This window comes from Xiphophorus couchianus, chromosome 2 (genome assembly GCF_001444195.1).
Source record: "Xiphophorus couchianus chromosome 2, X_couchianus-1.0, whole genome shotgun sequence".
NCBI lineage: Eukaryota > Metazoa > Chordata > Actinopteri > Cyprinodontiformes > Poeciliidae > Xiphophorus > Xiphophorus couchianus.
The window spans coordinates 27,438,748-27,454,162 of NC_040229.1; the positions used below are offsets into that span (position 1 = coordinate 27,438,748).

Here is a 15,415-nt window from a genome sequence, read left to right on the forward strand (position 1 = left end):
TTATTATTATTATTATTATTAATGAACTGCTGGAGAACGTCTGCTCACATTGTTCATTAATGTTCTCAAGCACAAGACTCTTCTTGTTCCAATTAGGTTGGTTCTGTAGGAACCCTGAATTTAATTTAGATGTATCTTATTAAAAGGGGTAGAATAGAAATTAGTGAAACTAATCTCAGATTTGTATTTATTAGGTGGGAAAAAAGCTCTGAGCCGTCTATAGTTTTCCTTTCACTTCTCAGATACTTTACCTAAAAGCAGCATTCAGCTTCTATGCACCACAAATCTGGAACAAACTTACAGAAAACAGCTGAAACACTGAGTTCATTCAAAACAAGGCTAAAAAAAAATCCCGATCATTTTAGAGCTGGTTTTGGTTTATAATTGATGGAACGTTGATCAACATATTTGATGTATATTTGCTTGATGATTTTGATTATGGTGTTTGACAAAATGCCATATTAATTGCCCGTTTCATAATTCCTGTATTATCTTTTTGTAGTTGCTGAAATGTGCTAAACAAATAAACTTGAAAAAAAAAACCCCTCTTTAAATGCGTTTAAATGGTGACAAAATGTGAAGCAGTTCAAGGGCTGAGAACGCCGCTGCAAAGCACTGCAGCGCATTCCCATGAACTGGGTGGTTATACTGGCAGCCTCCATGATTCCCAATTTAACACAGATTACGGCTCACAATGCGGCTTTATCAACCCGGGAGTTGAGCCACGTCATTTTGTCTCTGTCAGTCGTAAAGAAAACGTTTGAGCAGTTTGTGAATAACCCAAAATTTCAAGTGAAGCATTAAAGTCTTAATTTCCGCGTGTAATACGGACTTTTGTCCTACCCCGATTGGCCCACGCGCGTCGACGCTCGATTTCCAGAAATTTCATTGGTCAGTCAGAGCTGAGCGACGCAGCGAGTCGGCCAATGGGAGGCTGCCACACTATGACTACGGGACGAGGCCGTGCTGCTTGTGAGCATCTTCACCTCCTCCTCCTTCGTCCCCTTTCTCTTTCAGTCTCGGCCCTGCTCTGAGTGTCCTGCGGCTTTTTGGAGAGCTGAAGACGGGCCGGCCACGACTCGCGTCTGCAACCCGAACTTTTTGTGTTATTGAGGCCAAGAGACTCTTAGCCTTCTCGGTGTGCCATGTTGAGGCTGATATTTTTGGCCGCTCTCGCCGGACTCAGCCGGGCCAGTGATGTGCTGGAGTTCACGGACGACGATTTCGAAAGCAGGATTGGGGACCACGAGCTCCTTCTCGTGGAGTTCTTTGCACCCTGGTGAGTTTCTGCAGGTTTCGTTCACCCTGAACAGAGAACGTTCAGGGTGTCGGAACGTTCTCTGTGGTTAGCAAGGGTGAACATGTCTACTGAAAATACGCCGTCGCCTCGCGGTAAAATGGACTCCACTGTGCAGAAATGTCGACTTAAAAATGTGTTCAGTCTGTGAGCGTTTGAATTGCTCTTATTTATTGGGGTCTATTTATTTTATTTTTATTAGAGTCGAGACTGTCAAAATCCTGCTTGTTGGCTGCAGACCAAATGTTAGCATGTTAGCTAGCGGTGGACGCCTAAGGCTGTACGAATTGCGGCATTTAAATTAAATGACTAATTTGGTGACTATTATAGCTTAATGGAACTTGCGGCTGTTAAAATGTAACATGTTTGCTGATTAAAATCTAGTTTAGGTTGTTGTAAATCTCGGTAATGCAAGAGAATGAGGCTATAAGGAAGTTGGGGGGGCGTGTCATGTGATAGTTGTAACGCTCTGATTGGTTGGGGAAGTTTTGGTGTCCACCTCTGATTGGTCAACAACATATTTGACGTGTTTCCACGGTGCCAAACTTGAACAAATACATTAAAAATAGGTCAGACTTCATATAAAAAGATTATCTTTAAAAGTAAGGAACATTTTATATTAAGAAATTGTTAAATAAAAATGTTAATGATGCATTTTTCCGTGGATTCCATTCAAGAGGTGTTTTTCTTTTAAAATGTTTGTAGAGAAAATCACTTTGGGGAAAAAATTACTTAAGCCTTTACTATGGAAGGTGACAATATATTAAGGAGCAAACTAATGTGCGCTATATACATGTTTTTGTTTTATTTGCTCACACAACCTTTTTTTCCTTATTGTGTCTTATCATTCTTACAGTATATTTTAATTAATATATTTAAATCAGACACCAAGAAATCAGATGCAGCCAATTTATCAATCCTATGTTACTGTTGTTTTATTATTCTTTGCAGTAAACATCTTGAAACAGACTAGACTTTTTATCTTCCCACGTATAGATGAAGTGGGAATTAAACAAAATGTTTTATTTCAAATGTATGTTTTGTAGGATTTTTTTTTTTCTATTATGCACCTCTAGATTTGTTGTTTAGTCCCAACATTCTTGGTTCAATAAAGTTATTAAAAGTTTTCCACTCAAGCTTTAGGTTGCTAGATGTGAAGCTTTACAGCAATGCTTAATTGTTTTTGTAGGGGAGAAAATGAAACGTCAATACAAAAATGTTCTACTCTGAAAATGTGTTTTACAATTATTCCATAAAAAAGAAAACGAAGAAAAAATAAACTTTCCACCTATCGTTCTATTCAACAAGCTTAGTTAAATCTCCTTATTATGAAGAGGTATCAGGTTTCTTGGACCTTCAGCTCCTTCCCTGCCTCCGATCCGATGTGTAAATCGTCCTCCTGTTTGACTGGTCCATGTCCTCTTTGTCCTTTAGGTGTGGTCACTGTAAACGTCTCGCGCCCGAGTACGAGGCAGCAGCCACGCGTCTGAAAGGCACCGTGTCGCTTGCCAAGGTATTGCGCAACGCAGTTTGACTTTCCAAGCCGTAGTGTCATTTTTCTGCGTTACCAACTGTTTGCTAACGGTTTGCTTGCCACTGTGCAGGTTGACTGCACTGCCAACAGCAACGCATGCAGCAAATACGGCGTCAGTGGCTACCCAACGCTGAAGATCTTCAGGGATGGAGAGGAATCTGGTCCCTACGATGGTCCCAGAACTGCAGGTATTTATTCTACCTTGTTTTTTTCTTATGTGTATTAGAATATTGCTTTCAACATCGGTATTGATCCCGATATTGAAAAAAATGTTTGACCAACGTAGTCAATCTATTGTTTTTGTCAGTTTTTTATTATTTATTTTACATTGGCAGCTTTACTGAACAAATTAAAGTTGCTTTTACATATTTGATCAATCTTGTGAAGCTATTGGTGTATGTAAGTGTGCCGTACTGGTGCAGAGTTTTCAAATACATTTGTGATTCGGCGCATTTGTCTGTTTTTTAGAAAAAGAAACTTTTTAAGTCAATTCAGCTCTGTTTTTTGTTTTTTGCAGTGTTTTTTGCAGTGTTTTCACTCATGGACCTTGATACAAACATCACAGATTTTAGAATTACCTTTGGAAATCCAGAATTGGCTTTATTGGTGAAGATTGTGTGCACAAATTTCCTTTGTCAAATTCTGAAGACGAAGGAAGGTTGTCTTCACTTGCAGCTCACAGACGTTCAGTAGAAATGTTGGAGGAAGTAAAATGGTGAATAAAAGGATCAGATAAATTTCAATAAATAAATTTCAGAATTACAATAAATACAACGGAGCTCGTAGTTCTAAAGCAACGACGATGTGAAGGTTCATGAGGCATAAAAAAATATTCATGTATTTCATTACAAATGTGGTTTTTATCAGTCCTTTTGGTCATTTTTTTGTTGTTTTTTTGCCCTGTAAAGACGGGATCGTTAGCTTCCTGAAGAAGCAGGCGGGTCCAGCTTCAGTGGAGCTCAAGACCGAGGGAGACTTTGAGAAGTTCATGGCAGATCAAGACGCCAGCGTGATCGGTAAGGCCTGGCCGAGCGTCCGATCCACCCCACACTTAATCGGCCATCATAATGTTAAAAATGTTTATCCTGAATTTCTCTCAGGTTTCTTTGCTGACGACAAGAGCTCGGAGCAGACCGAGTTCCTGAAGGCCGCCAGCGCCTTGAGGGACGACTACCGCTTCGCCCACACCAACGCCGAGGCCCTGCTCAGCAGCCACGGCGGAGAGTGAGTTCCTGCGTCACGTGTCGGAAAACTGAAGGGGGAGAGGGGGAGTGAAAATGGTTCTGAAGTTTAAAATGAAGCGATATATTTTAGCGAGGATGTTTCCTGTGTCTGATCGCAGGGGAGTCGTCCTGTTCCGTCCTCCACGTCTCACCAACAAGTTCGAAGACGGCTCCGTGAAATTCAACGAGGACAAATTCACCAGCAATAAAATCAAGAGATTCATCCAGGACAACATGTGAGTGCAACTGACGATCACGTTAGGAATCGATTAATTGGCACATTCTGCAGACTTTTCATTCAAGACTTTTATCCAGCATTAGAAATGCATTAAAAGATGCATTTAAAAAAGTTTTTTAAAAAAATTTAATGAGAAACTATAAATGTGTATTGCCTGAAATGGAGTGCCATCATTCTTAGTGCACACTTGATCATTTGTAGCAAAAGATGCATTTGCAGCTGACAACAGACTTCTAACATCAACATGTAGGAAGCTCAGCCCTTTCTGCTTAATTTGGCAACAACACCGTGCAGGGCTGAGGTGTTAATTTATTTTTCTAATTAACCAATTAATTATTGGACACAATTTTAGAATTGCTGTGTTCCCATTAAACAAGAAATGTAATTAAAATCACACGTGAAGGCAGGAGCAGTCATTAAAAACTTACCGTGCCATCATCCTTCCTGGTTGTCTTTTCCACCAATAGTAACAGCCGGTGGTTGATCATGTGACTTGTGTGATGCAAACAAAAACGTGTTTTATTGCAGTTTTGTGAAACACAAACCAAAACCACTTCATCTTGGCGACAAAACTTAACAAAAAATGAGTTTTTACGAAATCTGCCTGCTTCCACTGAGCGAATTTATTTTCAAAATGTCACCTTTTAAGGCTGAGAGAAACGCAGCTATTGATAGTTTCCCGTTTTCTCCGTCCTAGCTTCGGAATCTGTCCCCACCTGACAGACGACAACAAAGACCAGCTGAAGGGGAAAGACCTGCTGGTGGCGTACTACGACGTCGACTACGACAAAAACCCCAAAGGCTCCAACTACTGGAGGAACAGGTGGGCGTCTCAGGCGTTCCTCCGCGCCCCGCGCCGACGCGGCTTTCTTCACACACTTCTCCATCTTTCGCCCTTCTCCACCAAGGGTGATGAAGGTGGCCAAGGGCTTCCTGGACCAGGGGAAGAAGCTGAACTTCGCCGTCGCCAACAAGAACCAGTTCAGCCACAACCTGTCCGACTTCGGCATGGACGGCGTCTCCGGGGAGCTGCCCCTCGTCGCCATCCGCACCGCCAAGGGAGACAAATACGTCATGAGCGAGGAGTTCTCGTCAGTGCACCAAGCTTTACTTTAATATCTTTTTTTTTTGTTTGTTTGTTTCTTTGGTTTTTTTCCTCTGATATCTTTTGTTTTTGTCACCTGCAGCCGAGACGGAAAGGCTCTGGAGCGCTTCCTGCAGGACTACTTTGACGGGAAGTTGAAGCGCTACCTCAAGTCGGAGCCAGTCCCTGAAACCAACGACGGGCCCGTTAAGGTGAGGGATTCCTGGATTGGCTGCTTGACAATGTCAACATTGTTTCCTCTGACTGTAAGGAAAGGAAAATATGGATTTAAAAAAAAACCAAATCTCCTTTTTAAAAAAAGTACAAATGTCAAATTTTTAGAAATGTATTCTAACTTATTCGTAATAATGAAAAATACTGTGGATAACCCTTAGCATCTTCAGCATGACTGTAGTGGATAAACAGTGTCTTCAGTCAGAGGCTTCTTCAAATTTGCTGTGACATAGACTGCTGCAGGAGAACATTCCTGCCCACAGTCATCAGGATCTACAGCAACTCTCTGAAGAATCTTGAATTAATGAGTTCCATTTAATTTCCCTTTGGGGTCAATGAAGTATTTCTAAGTTTTATTTTCCATTTGTAATTTCTGCAAATTGATCTCAATTCAAAGTCCAAATAAATATAAGCTGTAATGTAAGATGGTGAGCTGATCCTGCTCTAAACAACAGAAGGCCAAAGAGTGCAATGGTGGTGGTGGTGGGGGGGGGGGGGGGGGGGGGGGGGGGAGGAATACTTATTTTCCAAAAAAGTAAATCTTCCTAGACTGCAAATTTTGATTAATGACTTGATGATTGATTCATTACCCATCTCTAGTGGCCTTGTCTGTCTGCTTGGTTTTCTTTAAATTAATCAAACAAGTACAAAACTCTGACAATGAAACATTTTGTGGAACTATTTTTTTTTTCTTTGACTGTAAATAAATATTTTTTTTAAACCTTTCTGGTTATCAATGTGTGGGAACATTTGGAGAGAAGAGTCTGTAGTTGGATCAGTTGGGACTGTAAGAGTTTCCTGTTTTAGTTTGTGGCTCTGATGGTTAAACAGATTTTATTTATTTTAATCAGTCATGATTCCTGCAACACACAAGATGTTCTTCCCAAGTTTCGTTGTCAAGCAAAACTTCCTAGTAGAGACTGGAGTTATTTAAAGTTTAAAATGTTTGCAGCGCTTCCGTTTTTAGTTTTTCTTCCTGCAGTAACTGCTTCCACACTGAAGAGTGGCGATGTTGGGATCTTGGTTGTAGTTCATCCACTGGTCAGAAAACGGAGATCGGAGCCGGTCCAGGTGGAACTGTGCTGGTTCCGGTCAGCGGCAGACTAAGTGCAGGTTTGGACTGAGCCCGTTGCCTCTGTGTCTCCAGGTTCTGGTGGCTGAGAACTTTGACTCCATCGTCAACGACGACAGCAAAGACGTCCTCATCGAGTTCTACGCACCGTGGTGCGGCCACTGCAAGAACCTGGAGCCTAAATACAAGGAGCTGGGAGAGAAGGTAGGATCCTTTCTTTTTTCAATTTTTCTTGGTCATGCTCATACGTTTTAGTTTTCTTGCTTTTTAAAAAAAATCAGATTACCAGTAAAATTACTAATTTCATCAACTTTGTTGGCTCTTGTTGAATGCCAGTGCTCTGTAATTTGTCCTCATTTTGCTGTATTCTCACACTGAACTTCTCATAACCAAGCATGACATTAATAATGTGAGTTTCTGTTGTTGGTGTAAACATGGAGGTGAGCAGCGGCTGTGAAGAGAATCGCTCCATTGCCGACTCGGTCGATCTTGAACTTATTAATATGCCAGAAAAGCCTCGTTTCACTTGTTACAAATAGAACATGGAGCTGCTTCAACATGTTTTCTTTATAATTTGTTGTGCACATTGTAGGCCTGTCATGATAACAAACTATCTTTGATAAATTGTCCTAGAATTTATTGCGATAAGCGATATTATTGTTTTGAGGCCATTGTCTTTTAAAGAATCTGCTGACTGGACCCACAATGCACCAGCAACCAGACTCATGTATTTTTTGTTGTTTTTTTTTTTTTGAGTGGGGAAAATAGAAACATTTAAAGCAATTTTATTTTCCTTTCTTTTTTTTCTTATGCTAAGACTCTTATTGTGAAGGTTTAGGGGAAGTTCTGGCTAGCTTAATTTGTTTCACTGATGGTTTTAATTGAAGTGGCAACATTTTTCAGTCAAAACGGGCTGTTTCCCACCACAGACCAAAGAGTGCCAAGCTAAACTCTCTTAAAGCAGATCACTGTGAAGATCACAATCGTCTAGAAGTTGCCTTGGTTGGCGTCAGCCTGTCGGGACTGCTCATCACGTTTCCCTGAAACACCTTTAAAAACGGTCATGTCCAAAACTTGGCAGCGCCTAACACTCGGTGCTGTTTTGTTGAAATATTCCTGCTTTACTGTTTGAGACAAAACACGTTCAAAACTTTGAGTGTAGTTTGAATATCACAGTTAATATCCATCGTTTTGTTTTCCTCTTGAACTGATCTTAATGGGTCGTTTCTCGTTCTGCAGCTGGCCGACGATCCCAATGTTGTTATTGCCAAAATGGACGCCACAGCTAACGACGTGCCGTCTCCATATGAAGTCAGCGGGTACGTACTCTGGGTTTTTTTTGTTTTGTTTTGTTTTTTTCTCCTTATGACTTCCTTGTTTTAAGAATTAACAATTATATTTAAATTTCATGATTTTATTTTATTTTTTTCTCTCTCCCCAGATTCCCCACAATCTACTTTTCCCCTGCTGGACGCAAAATGAGCCCAAAGAGATACGAGGTGAGTCGCAGACTACCTGCTGGTTGTAACGCCTCTGGGGGTTGAGCGTTAGCCACAGCTATAAATGCTAGCGTCTGAACATGTTGGCAGTTGGTACTTTGTCCCTATCAAATAAAGAGAAAATCCTGCCGTTGTCTGTTGTGCAGGGAGGTCGAGAGGTGAGCGACTTCATTTCCTACCTGAAGAGAGAGGCCACCAACCCCTTAGTGGTGCTAGAGGACGCCAAGAAAAAGAAGAAGAAGAAGGACGACGACAAGTTAGAGCTATAGAGGCTCTTAACAGAAACTCAACGCCCCCCGCACTCCCACACCACATAACAACAGGAGGAGGAGGAGAATCGGGGAACAGAAAATTATATCCCACTCGCTTAGTGAACTACCAAAAGCTCTGAAGCCGACGTCAAAAAGCCGGCCGCTCCTTGGCTCCTCTGCTGCTCTGGAATCCTGTGGAAGGTGGAGAGGCGGCGGCCAGGGTCTGCCCAACCGTTTTACCACAATAAGAAATTTTTAGGGAAAAGGGACAGCTTTTTTTGAAATGACATTTCTATTTCCTCTGGTCTGTCTACTACACCTCAGACTGATGCACTTTGGTTCGATACCAGTTTCCAGTCATCTGTCGCTTGTTTTTCTTCTCTTCAACAGAGGGGGACGACTTTATTTTTTATTTTAATTTTTTTCCTTGTTCGTAACTGGTCTTTGTTTTTGTACATTTGGAAGGATTGTGAAATAAAAGGCCCACAAAACCTAAATGACTTGTACGATCTTGTTTCTGACGTTTTTATTCTGCTGTGACAATTCAAAGCTTTCACCAAATTAATATTTAAAGAGCCAGAGAAGATTCTACAAGGGCATATTACCGCCATTATAGACGAGAAGAAAAAGGAGCACATTTCTGCCAAAACAATTCTGAACGTTTCTAGAAAACAAGGACATTTGAGTTTGAAATGTAAAATTTACTAGAAATTTTGAGAATTCTAGTAAATCTCTTGCTCTCAGATAAAAATACTTCAAAGGGTGACTATTTAAAACCAATCTTTGGTAAAAGGTGAACAGAGTGGGGTTTTTTCCCCATTAACTTTTCAGAGTTGGACTATTTTGCGTACACCAAAAATGTGGCAGAAATTAGTTGGAATCAAACCAACATCTCTACTGCAATATGTATAAACCCAAACCTAGAAAATGAATTAAAAGGGTAAAATGTGTAGATGGCCCCAAATCAAACCTCGTTTCTATTTTTTTTTTAATTTAAATTTAGTTTCCACTAACTGCTGTTCAAAATGTCTCGGCATATTCGACAGATTTAATTGGAAGATTTCCAGTAAGTTAAGTAACATGAGAGAATGTTTTTGATGGATGACGGAACACCAACCTGTGAAATTATCGGTTGTTTTTTGTAGCAGTACTTGACGTAATGCTACATCCCACCACTAGGCGATGCTGAGATGGAGCACTTACGATAAACCATGAACGAGGAAGAGAACGGAGTCAGCAGGGAAGTTGTTCGGGCATGATCCTGTTGTCCACGTGCAGCTTTAGAAGGTACGTAACGATTCAGAGTTTTTTGTTTTTAAAGGAATTTATTTTAATTGTTACAAACGACAACAAATAACACGAATATATTGAAAACACGATGATTTGACGTTTATTTGTCACTATATCTCTTGTTAAGCGTTTTTTTCGTCTTTGTAGCTTATTCTCTTATACCGCTGTACCAATGTGCATTCACATATCTACAGTTTAAAGTCAGTCAAAGCTACTAACAAAACTATAAACGATATAAATTACTAAACTACGTTTTCATAAACTGTATACGTCAGTGTTCAATTCGGCGTATGTCCTGTTTGTCAAAATTAATATTTTAAAAGGCAGTTACCTGCTCATGTGGAGAATATCATGTCACAATTCGCTTTGTAGTATGTGATCAATAAATGCAACTAAACTGAAAAAATTTATTGAGTTCTGCTCGACTGTTAAACTGGCTTTGAGTGATACTTGGAGTTGGTGTAAAGTGTTGTCTTAAACTCGGCTTAATTTCTATGAATGCTGTCCTGACATTGTAGCCTCTGTAACACAAAATAACATTTTTGTGACCATAGTGATTGATAATACTAATTCTTCCTTTCTGACTCCCGCTGTCCCCCCCAGATGTGACCATGAGACACTTATTACATGATGTCCGATCCGTCAAAAAGAAACAAAGTATCAGATGGCCTTCTTGGCAACTACAGGTATCTGTGCAAGAAGTCCATGACGATTCGTGCAATGGAGAGCGCCGTACCCAGGAAGAAACGCCAAGATGTGAACGCTGCCTCCAACAGGAGGAGGAGGAAGAAGAAGAAGAGAGCCCGCTCCCTGTGCGAACCCCTGGAACTAAACGCGCTGATGAAGAAGGCGAAATTAGTCGAGCCGAACCCGGACAGCACTTTAAACTCCGCGCCTGAGCCGCACCGCCACAGTGTGATGGCAGTGCTCAGAGACAGCTGGGAGGTTGACAGCGGCTTCTCTGAGAGCAGCCCTCCCGCCAGCGGCCGCAGCTCCCCCTGCCTCGGTCCGAGCCCCCTGGCTGCCTCCGTGGTGGCGCTGGACTGCGAGATGGTGGGCACCGGGCCCGGCGGCCGCTGCAGCGCGCTGGGCCGCTGCAGCATCGTCGACTACCATGGCAACGTCTTGTACGATAAATATGTCCGACCGTGTCAGCCTGTCACGGACTTCCGAACGCCCTGGAGCGGGATCCGCCGGCACCACCTCCACAACGCCGTACCGTTCGCCCAGGCCCAAGAGGAGGTACGGCTGGTCCGGTTCACCTCAACATCCATTACAAATGTTTTGTTTTTAATGCATGTCTACCGGCTTTGCCCAAATCTACAACTGTATATAAGGCTGGAGTAAATTTCTTCCTACAAAATAAAACTGATTTTTTTCCTTGAAAATTTCAGAAATTTTGTAGAAAAAAAAAACAGAGCTTCAAAAGTCAAAAATTTGTGAGAGAAGAATCATAAATAGTGATTTATCTTAGACATTTTGCAGAAAAAACGTGCAAATTTGAGTTTCAAAACCCAAAAATGTGCGAGAGAAAACTGACAATTTTGTATTAATCTCAGAAATAGTTGAGGGAAAAAAAGAACTCCAGAAGTCAAATGATTGGGAGAAGAAAAAAAAACTTAAAAGAAAAATGTAATTAAAAATGGCACGTAACAATTTACTAATTTTACTTGCGCACAACTTTTAAGTTATGTGCATAATGTTTTGTATTTGCACACACGTAATTTTTGATAGCTTTCTTACCCCATATATTGAGAAACTCTGAAAATTTCTAACGGTGAAACTTTTTAAACTCTTAAAACAAAGAAAATTTCTGGGGTGTTTTTTGTAGAAAACTTCTAAAAGTTTGAGATTTTTGGTGGAAATGTACTCCCTTATTTTCTATCTGAATCTGAAGTTAGAGCCTCTACTTTCAACCAAATATTCTTTGATCCAAATGCTTTCCCTATAGCTCTGTATGTTTCTACATCTTTTGTTTAGCTAGTGTTTAGTTAAGACCACAGGGAAAATCTTATTTTCATAAACATAAGTAGTTGCTCTCGATAGCCTTAAAAGACAGCCATTTTTAATCTAACAAACTATTTGTACTGGGTAAAATGGTATTATTCTCCCGCTGCAGATCCTCGCTATACTTGAAGGCAAGGTGGTGGTGGGTCATTCCATCTACAACGACTTTGAGGCGCTGAACATGGACCATCCCAGTCACATGGTCAGAGACACCAGCACGACGCGTCACCTACGGCGCCTGGCTGGCTTCCCTCATGGACGCCGCTCGTCTCTTAAGCTGCTGGCCAACAAGCTGCTGAACCGGAGGATCCAGGTAAGAGCTGTGGACTTCACCAGCTCTCACTTTCTGTGTCTGCTTCTGTGAAAATAACTGGTCAGCAGAATGTTTTGGTTTTCATCATGCCTGAGAACTTCTCTGGGTCAGTTTACCCATTAGCATGTTCGTAAACTCGCTAAGTACGCTAGCATGCTGCCATTTTGTACCACCTGCTAGTGGTGCGCCGATAAATCAACCACTGTTTAATTCATAGATTTTACGTAGGTTATTTTTCTCCCCCCGGGACTTTTCGGTTAGGAAAAAGTTTGTGTTGCACTCAAGACATTCGTTGTGTTCTTTGACTCTAGACGTTTGGGGCTAACGCTAACCAGCTGCTAATATGCCCATGTTGATAGCTAAATTTATTAGTGGAGGACATTCCTCTTTGCCACTGGCTCACACCCACAGGTACGTTGATTCTGAGGCAAAGATCTTGGCACTAGTACAATGTAAAACATGCCGTTTCCTTTTGTACGTTTCAGTTGTGATGCAGGTCTTAAATTTCATTCATGGCGGTCTTAAAAAGGCTGACATTTGAGTTGATGTTGAAACCTTGTGACTGACTGACCCAACCTTGTTGGTCACTGTTGTCAACTGAGTGACTTTGTTGCAATATTTTTGTGACTTTTCATTTTAAAAAAAATAAGTGAATCGCCGTTGTCAGGCTTTTTGAAAAATATGTGATTGGCCAGAAAACTGCCATTGTTTTCACGGTCACAAGCTGGCCTTCCTTTACTAACGTGCACAAAACTTTGTCGATTACAAAATGGTTGTTTTTTTTGCAGTTTTTTTGCAAAATAATCCAGTTTCAATGCGACCAAAAAAAACCCCCCACCACATCCTAGAAGCAAAACTTTTAAAGTCTTTTTTCCAAAATTGTTTCGTTTCCATAAAGCAAATTTATTTTTAAAATGTCAAACTGCTCAGTTACATGGTGGACGGAAACTCAGCTAATGTCAGTAAATATTACTGAAACGTTCCATTATTTCAGCTGATTAAGTGAAACACATCAAATACACCTGATGTATTTGATCATCAATGTATTTGATTTGATTAAACAAATTGAATTTTCTGCTGACAGCTACTAAAAAAAACCCCACAACGTTTACGATTAGAATATTAGATGTAAACCAAATTACAAGTAAACTATTTTTCGCCGCCTCTTGGTAGACGATAGTTATTGGGAGTAACACAGCCCTCCTGCTGTGGGCTCCACCTGGAGGAAGTGATTTTCCGAAAGCGATCCCCACTAACTGCGCTGCCCCCTGTTGGCTGCTCCGTCCAGGCTGGGAGAAGGGGCCACTGCTCGGTGGAGGACGCCCAGGCCGCGCTGGACCTCTACAAGCTGGCTCAGGGCGCCTGGGAGCAGGAGATGGAGAGGAGGCTGGGCGACGAGCCGACCGTCCACTCCTCGGATCACTACATGCAGGACGAGTTCTGGCCGGACGAGGTCCTGACAGACGGCCCGTGACAACCGTTGACCGCTTCGGCAGAAAATGTCGTTCGTGGCAAACGGGTCGGGATCTCCGATTCAACTTCCTGAGGTGGAATGGAAACTTCAGCGGTGGAATTTTTTTATCTTTTTTCCCCCCAAGATGGGAAGGTTACAGCAAGTAAAGCGTTTTCATTTCATTGTTGTGATGCTGAAAGTTAAATCATGGTGATTTCTGTCATATTTATTATTAAGAATTTGATTGTGTTTTGGATTAATGGTGCAGTTAAAGTTGAGGTTACAGTTCTCTGTTATCTGCTTTTGTCTAAAAGGTGAGAAGCAACAGAACGTTCCTCCATGCTGAGTGGAATTAAATATGGATGAAACATTCATTCAGTCCTTTCTAACAAACTAGTTGAACTACTAGTTTGGTGGAGGATAACCGATGCTATCGGATGTGATCTAAACGGGTTAAACCTGCCAAGCCAGACTTTGGCCTAGAGAGAGCGGCGGGTTCTTGTGCCGCTCTCAGGTGGATCTGCAGCCGTTCACAGGCGGTGTTTGAAACGTGATCGTCCTTCTGTTCAAACGTGACGCTTCATTACCTCTGGTTGTATGCTGTCCACCAGCCTTCAGGTTGTGAGAAATAAAACAGTTTGGTTCAAATCAGTGTGACGTGGCTTTTTATATAAAGTATATTTAGATACAGTTATTTACACCAGTGTATTAAGGCCTTCGTAGATAGAAGAGGAAAAGAGACCATTTCCATACAAAAAAAAACCTGAACATTTTTTTAGATTAATCTCAGAAACTTTCTGCTAAAGTTTCAGGCTTTGTTTTCTCTACCATGTCCCTAATCTACTGCTGTAGTGCTGTACATCATGCATCACATCTTTCATGCAAACTGCAGTGCAAAGTGCTTTTACTGATTGGAAACAGCCTGTTGTATTCCCTAAAAAATAAAAGCAGGAAAAATTGAAGAATAAAATGACAATAAAGTGGATTATTTAAAAAAATAAGAATGAAATTGTTTAACTGCAGTTATAGATTAATAGGCATTAGTTGTTTGCTAGTTAGTGTAGCTGCTGATGCTAACTAGCCTGATTAACAGCGTTTTCTTAAGCAACATACAAAGGATGATTGACAGCTCTAAGACCCTCCCCCTCGCTCTGATTGGTTGTTTCTGACTTGACATGGACGGCTTTAACAAATATGTGTTGGGTCTAAATACCTATTAAACAAAACACAGGAAAGACAAGAGAGTTAAATTCTTTTTGTACTCGCGAGGAGAGCAGACAGAGAGATGCTTTCAGTTACAAATCTCCAACCGCTCTGAAAACACATCTCCCGCTCCCTCTATTTTATTGCTTTTTTAGGGGACCCTCTTACACTGAGCGCTTTAACTCTCAAAGGGAGGGGAAAACAATTTATCACATTGTTGCAGCGCTAATGACATTTACTATTTAGACACATGTTATCTACACTCTAAATCTTTCTGCTCCAGTCGAGTACCAGACACGGCGTCGAGTACCACAGGAGAGCAGACAGAGTTGTCTCCGCTATCTCCACGAAGGCTTCACTGCTCTCTTTCTCAAAGAGGTCACAGGAAGGAATCATAATTATTCAACACACAGAGACATTACTTAGAATAGAGGAAAAAGAGAAAAAGCATATAATTAAACATTATCTAAATGTTACTACAAAGCTACATGATACAACGAATATTTGATAATTACTAAAAATACAATTTATCCAACAGTTCCCCCCTGTTTATCAAAAATTTGTTCCACATCTCTTATCCCTCCAAAAACAGTCACTTCAAATGATTTTCAACTGGGAGTTCATTTTTTGGAAAGCAAACATTTTTACACTCAGGGGTTATACCCAGTCCAAAAGCCAGGATCTGGATACCTGTCAGAAGAGTCATCATCAGAGTAT

The 15,415-nt window shown here is 41.1% G+C and overlaps 2 protein-coding genes across 2 annotated transcripts; both read left to right on the top strand.

Moving 5' to 3' along the window:
* Positions 1–969: 969 nt before the first annotated feature.
* On the top strand, positions 970–8,938 carry pdia3 (protein disulfide isomerase family A, member 3). The gene is made up of 13 exons (XM_028042771.1): positions 970–1,279; positions 2,732–2,810; positions 2,902–3,019; positions 3,740–3,847; positions 3,932–4,055; positions 4,174–4,290; positions 4,990–5,115; positions 5,201–5,383; positions 5,480–5,588; positions 6,758–6,886; positions 7,922–8,001; positions 8,124–8,181; positions 8,328–8,938. Exons 1-13 carry the CDS (start codon positions 1,146–1,148, stop codon positions 8,448–8,450), a joined length of 1,488 nt encoding a protein of 495 aa, XP_027898572.1. The 5' UTR covers positions 970–1,145; the 3' UTR covers positions 8,451–8,938.
* A 647-nt stretch (positions 8,939–9,585) lies between these two features.
* isg20 (interferon stimulated exonuclease gene) lies at positions 9,586–14,146 on the top strand. Its single transcript, XM_028001730.1, has 4 exons — positions 9,586–9,719; positions 10,326–10,964; positions 11,842–12,042; positions 13,331–14,146. Exons 2-4 carry the CDS (start codon positions 10,350–10,352, stop codon positions 13,514–13,516), a joined length of 1,002 nt encoding a protein of 333 aa, XP_027857531.1. The 5' UTR covers positions 9,586–9,719; positions 10,326–10,349; the 3' UTR covers positions 13,517–14,146.
* The last annotated feature ends 1,269 nt before the right edge of the window (positions 14,147–15,415 follow it).

What these genes read in the sequence shown, in the direction of transcription:
- isg20 (XM_028001730.1), top strand. Translation starts at nt 10,350, where the DNA reads ATGATGTCCGATCCGTCAAAAAGAAACAAAGTATCAGATGGCCTTCTT. An exon ending in TCGCCCAGGCCCAAGAGGAG is followed by an intron (nt 10,965 to 11,841) that starts GTACGGCTGGTC and finishes CTCCCGCTGCAG; the next exon opens with ATCCTCGCTATACTTGAAGG. An exon ending in TGCTGAACCGGAGGATCCAG is followed by an intron (nt 12,043 to 13,330) that starts GTAAGAGCTGTG and finishes TGCTCCGTCCAG; the next exon opens with GCTGGGAGAAGGGGCCACTG.
- pdia3 (XM_028042771.1), top strand. Translation starts at nt 1,146, where the DNA reads ATGTTGAGGCTGATATTTTTGGCCGCTCTCGCCGGACTCAGCCGGGCC. An exon ending in GCACCGTGTCGCTTGCCAAG is followed by an intron (nt 2,811 to 2,901) that starts GTATTGCGCAAC and finishes GCCACTGTGCAG; the next exon opens with GTTGACTGCACTGCCAACAG. An exon ending in CTCAGCAGCCACGGCGGAGA is followed by an intron (nt 4,056 to 4,173) that starts GTGAGTTCCTGC and finishes GTCTGATCGCAG; the next exon opens with GGGAGTCGTCCTGTTCCGTC.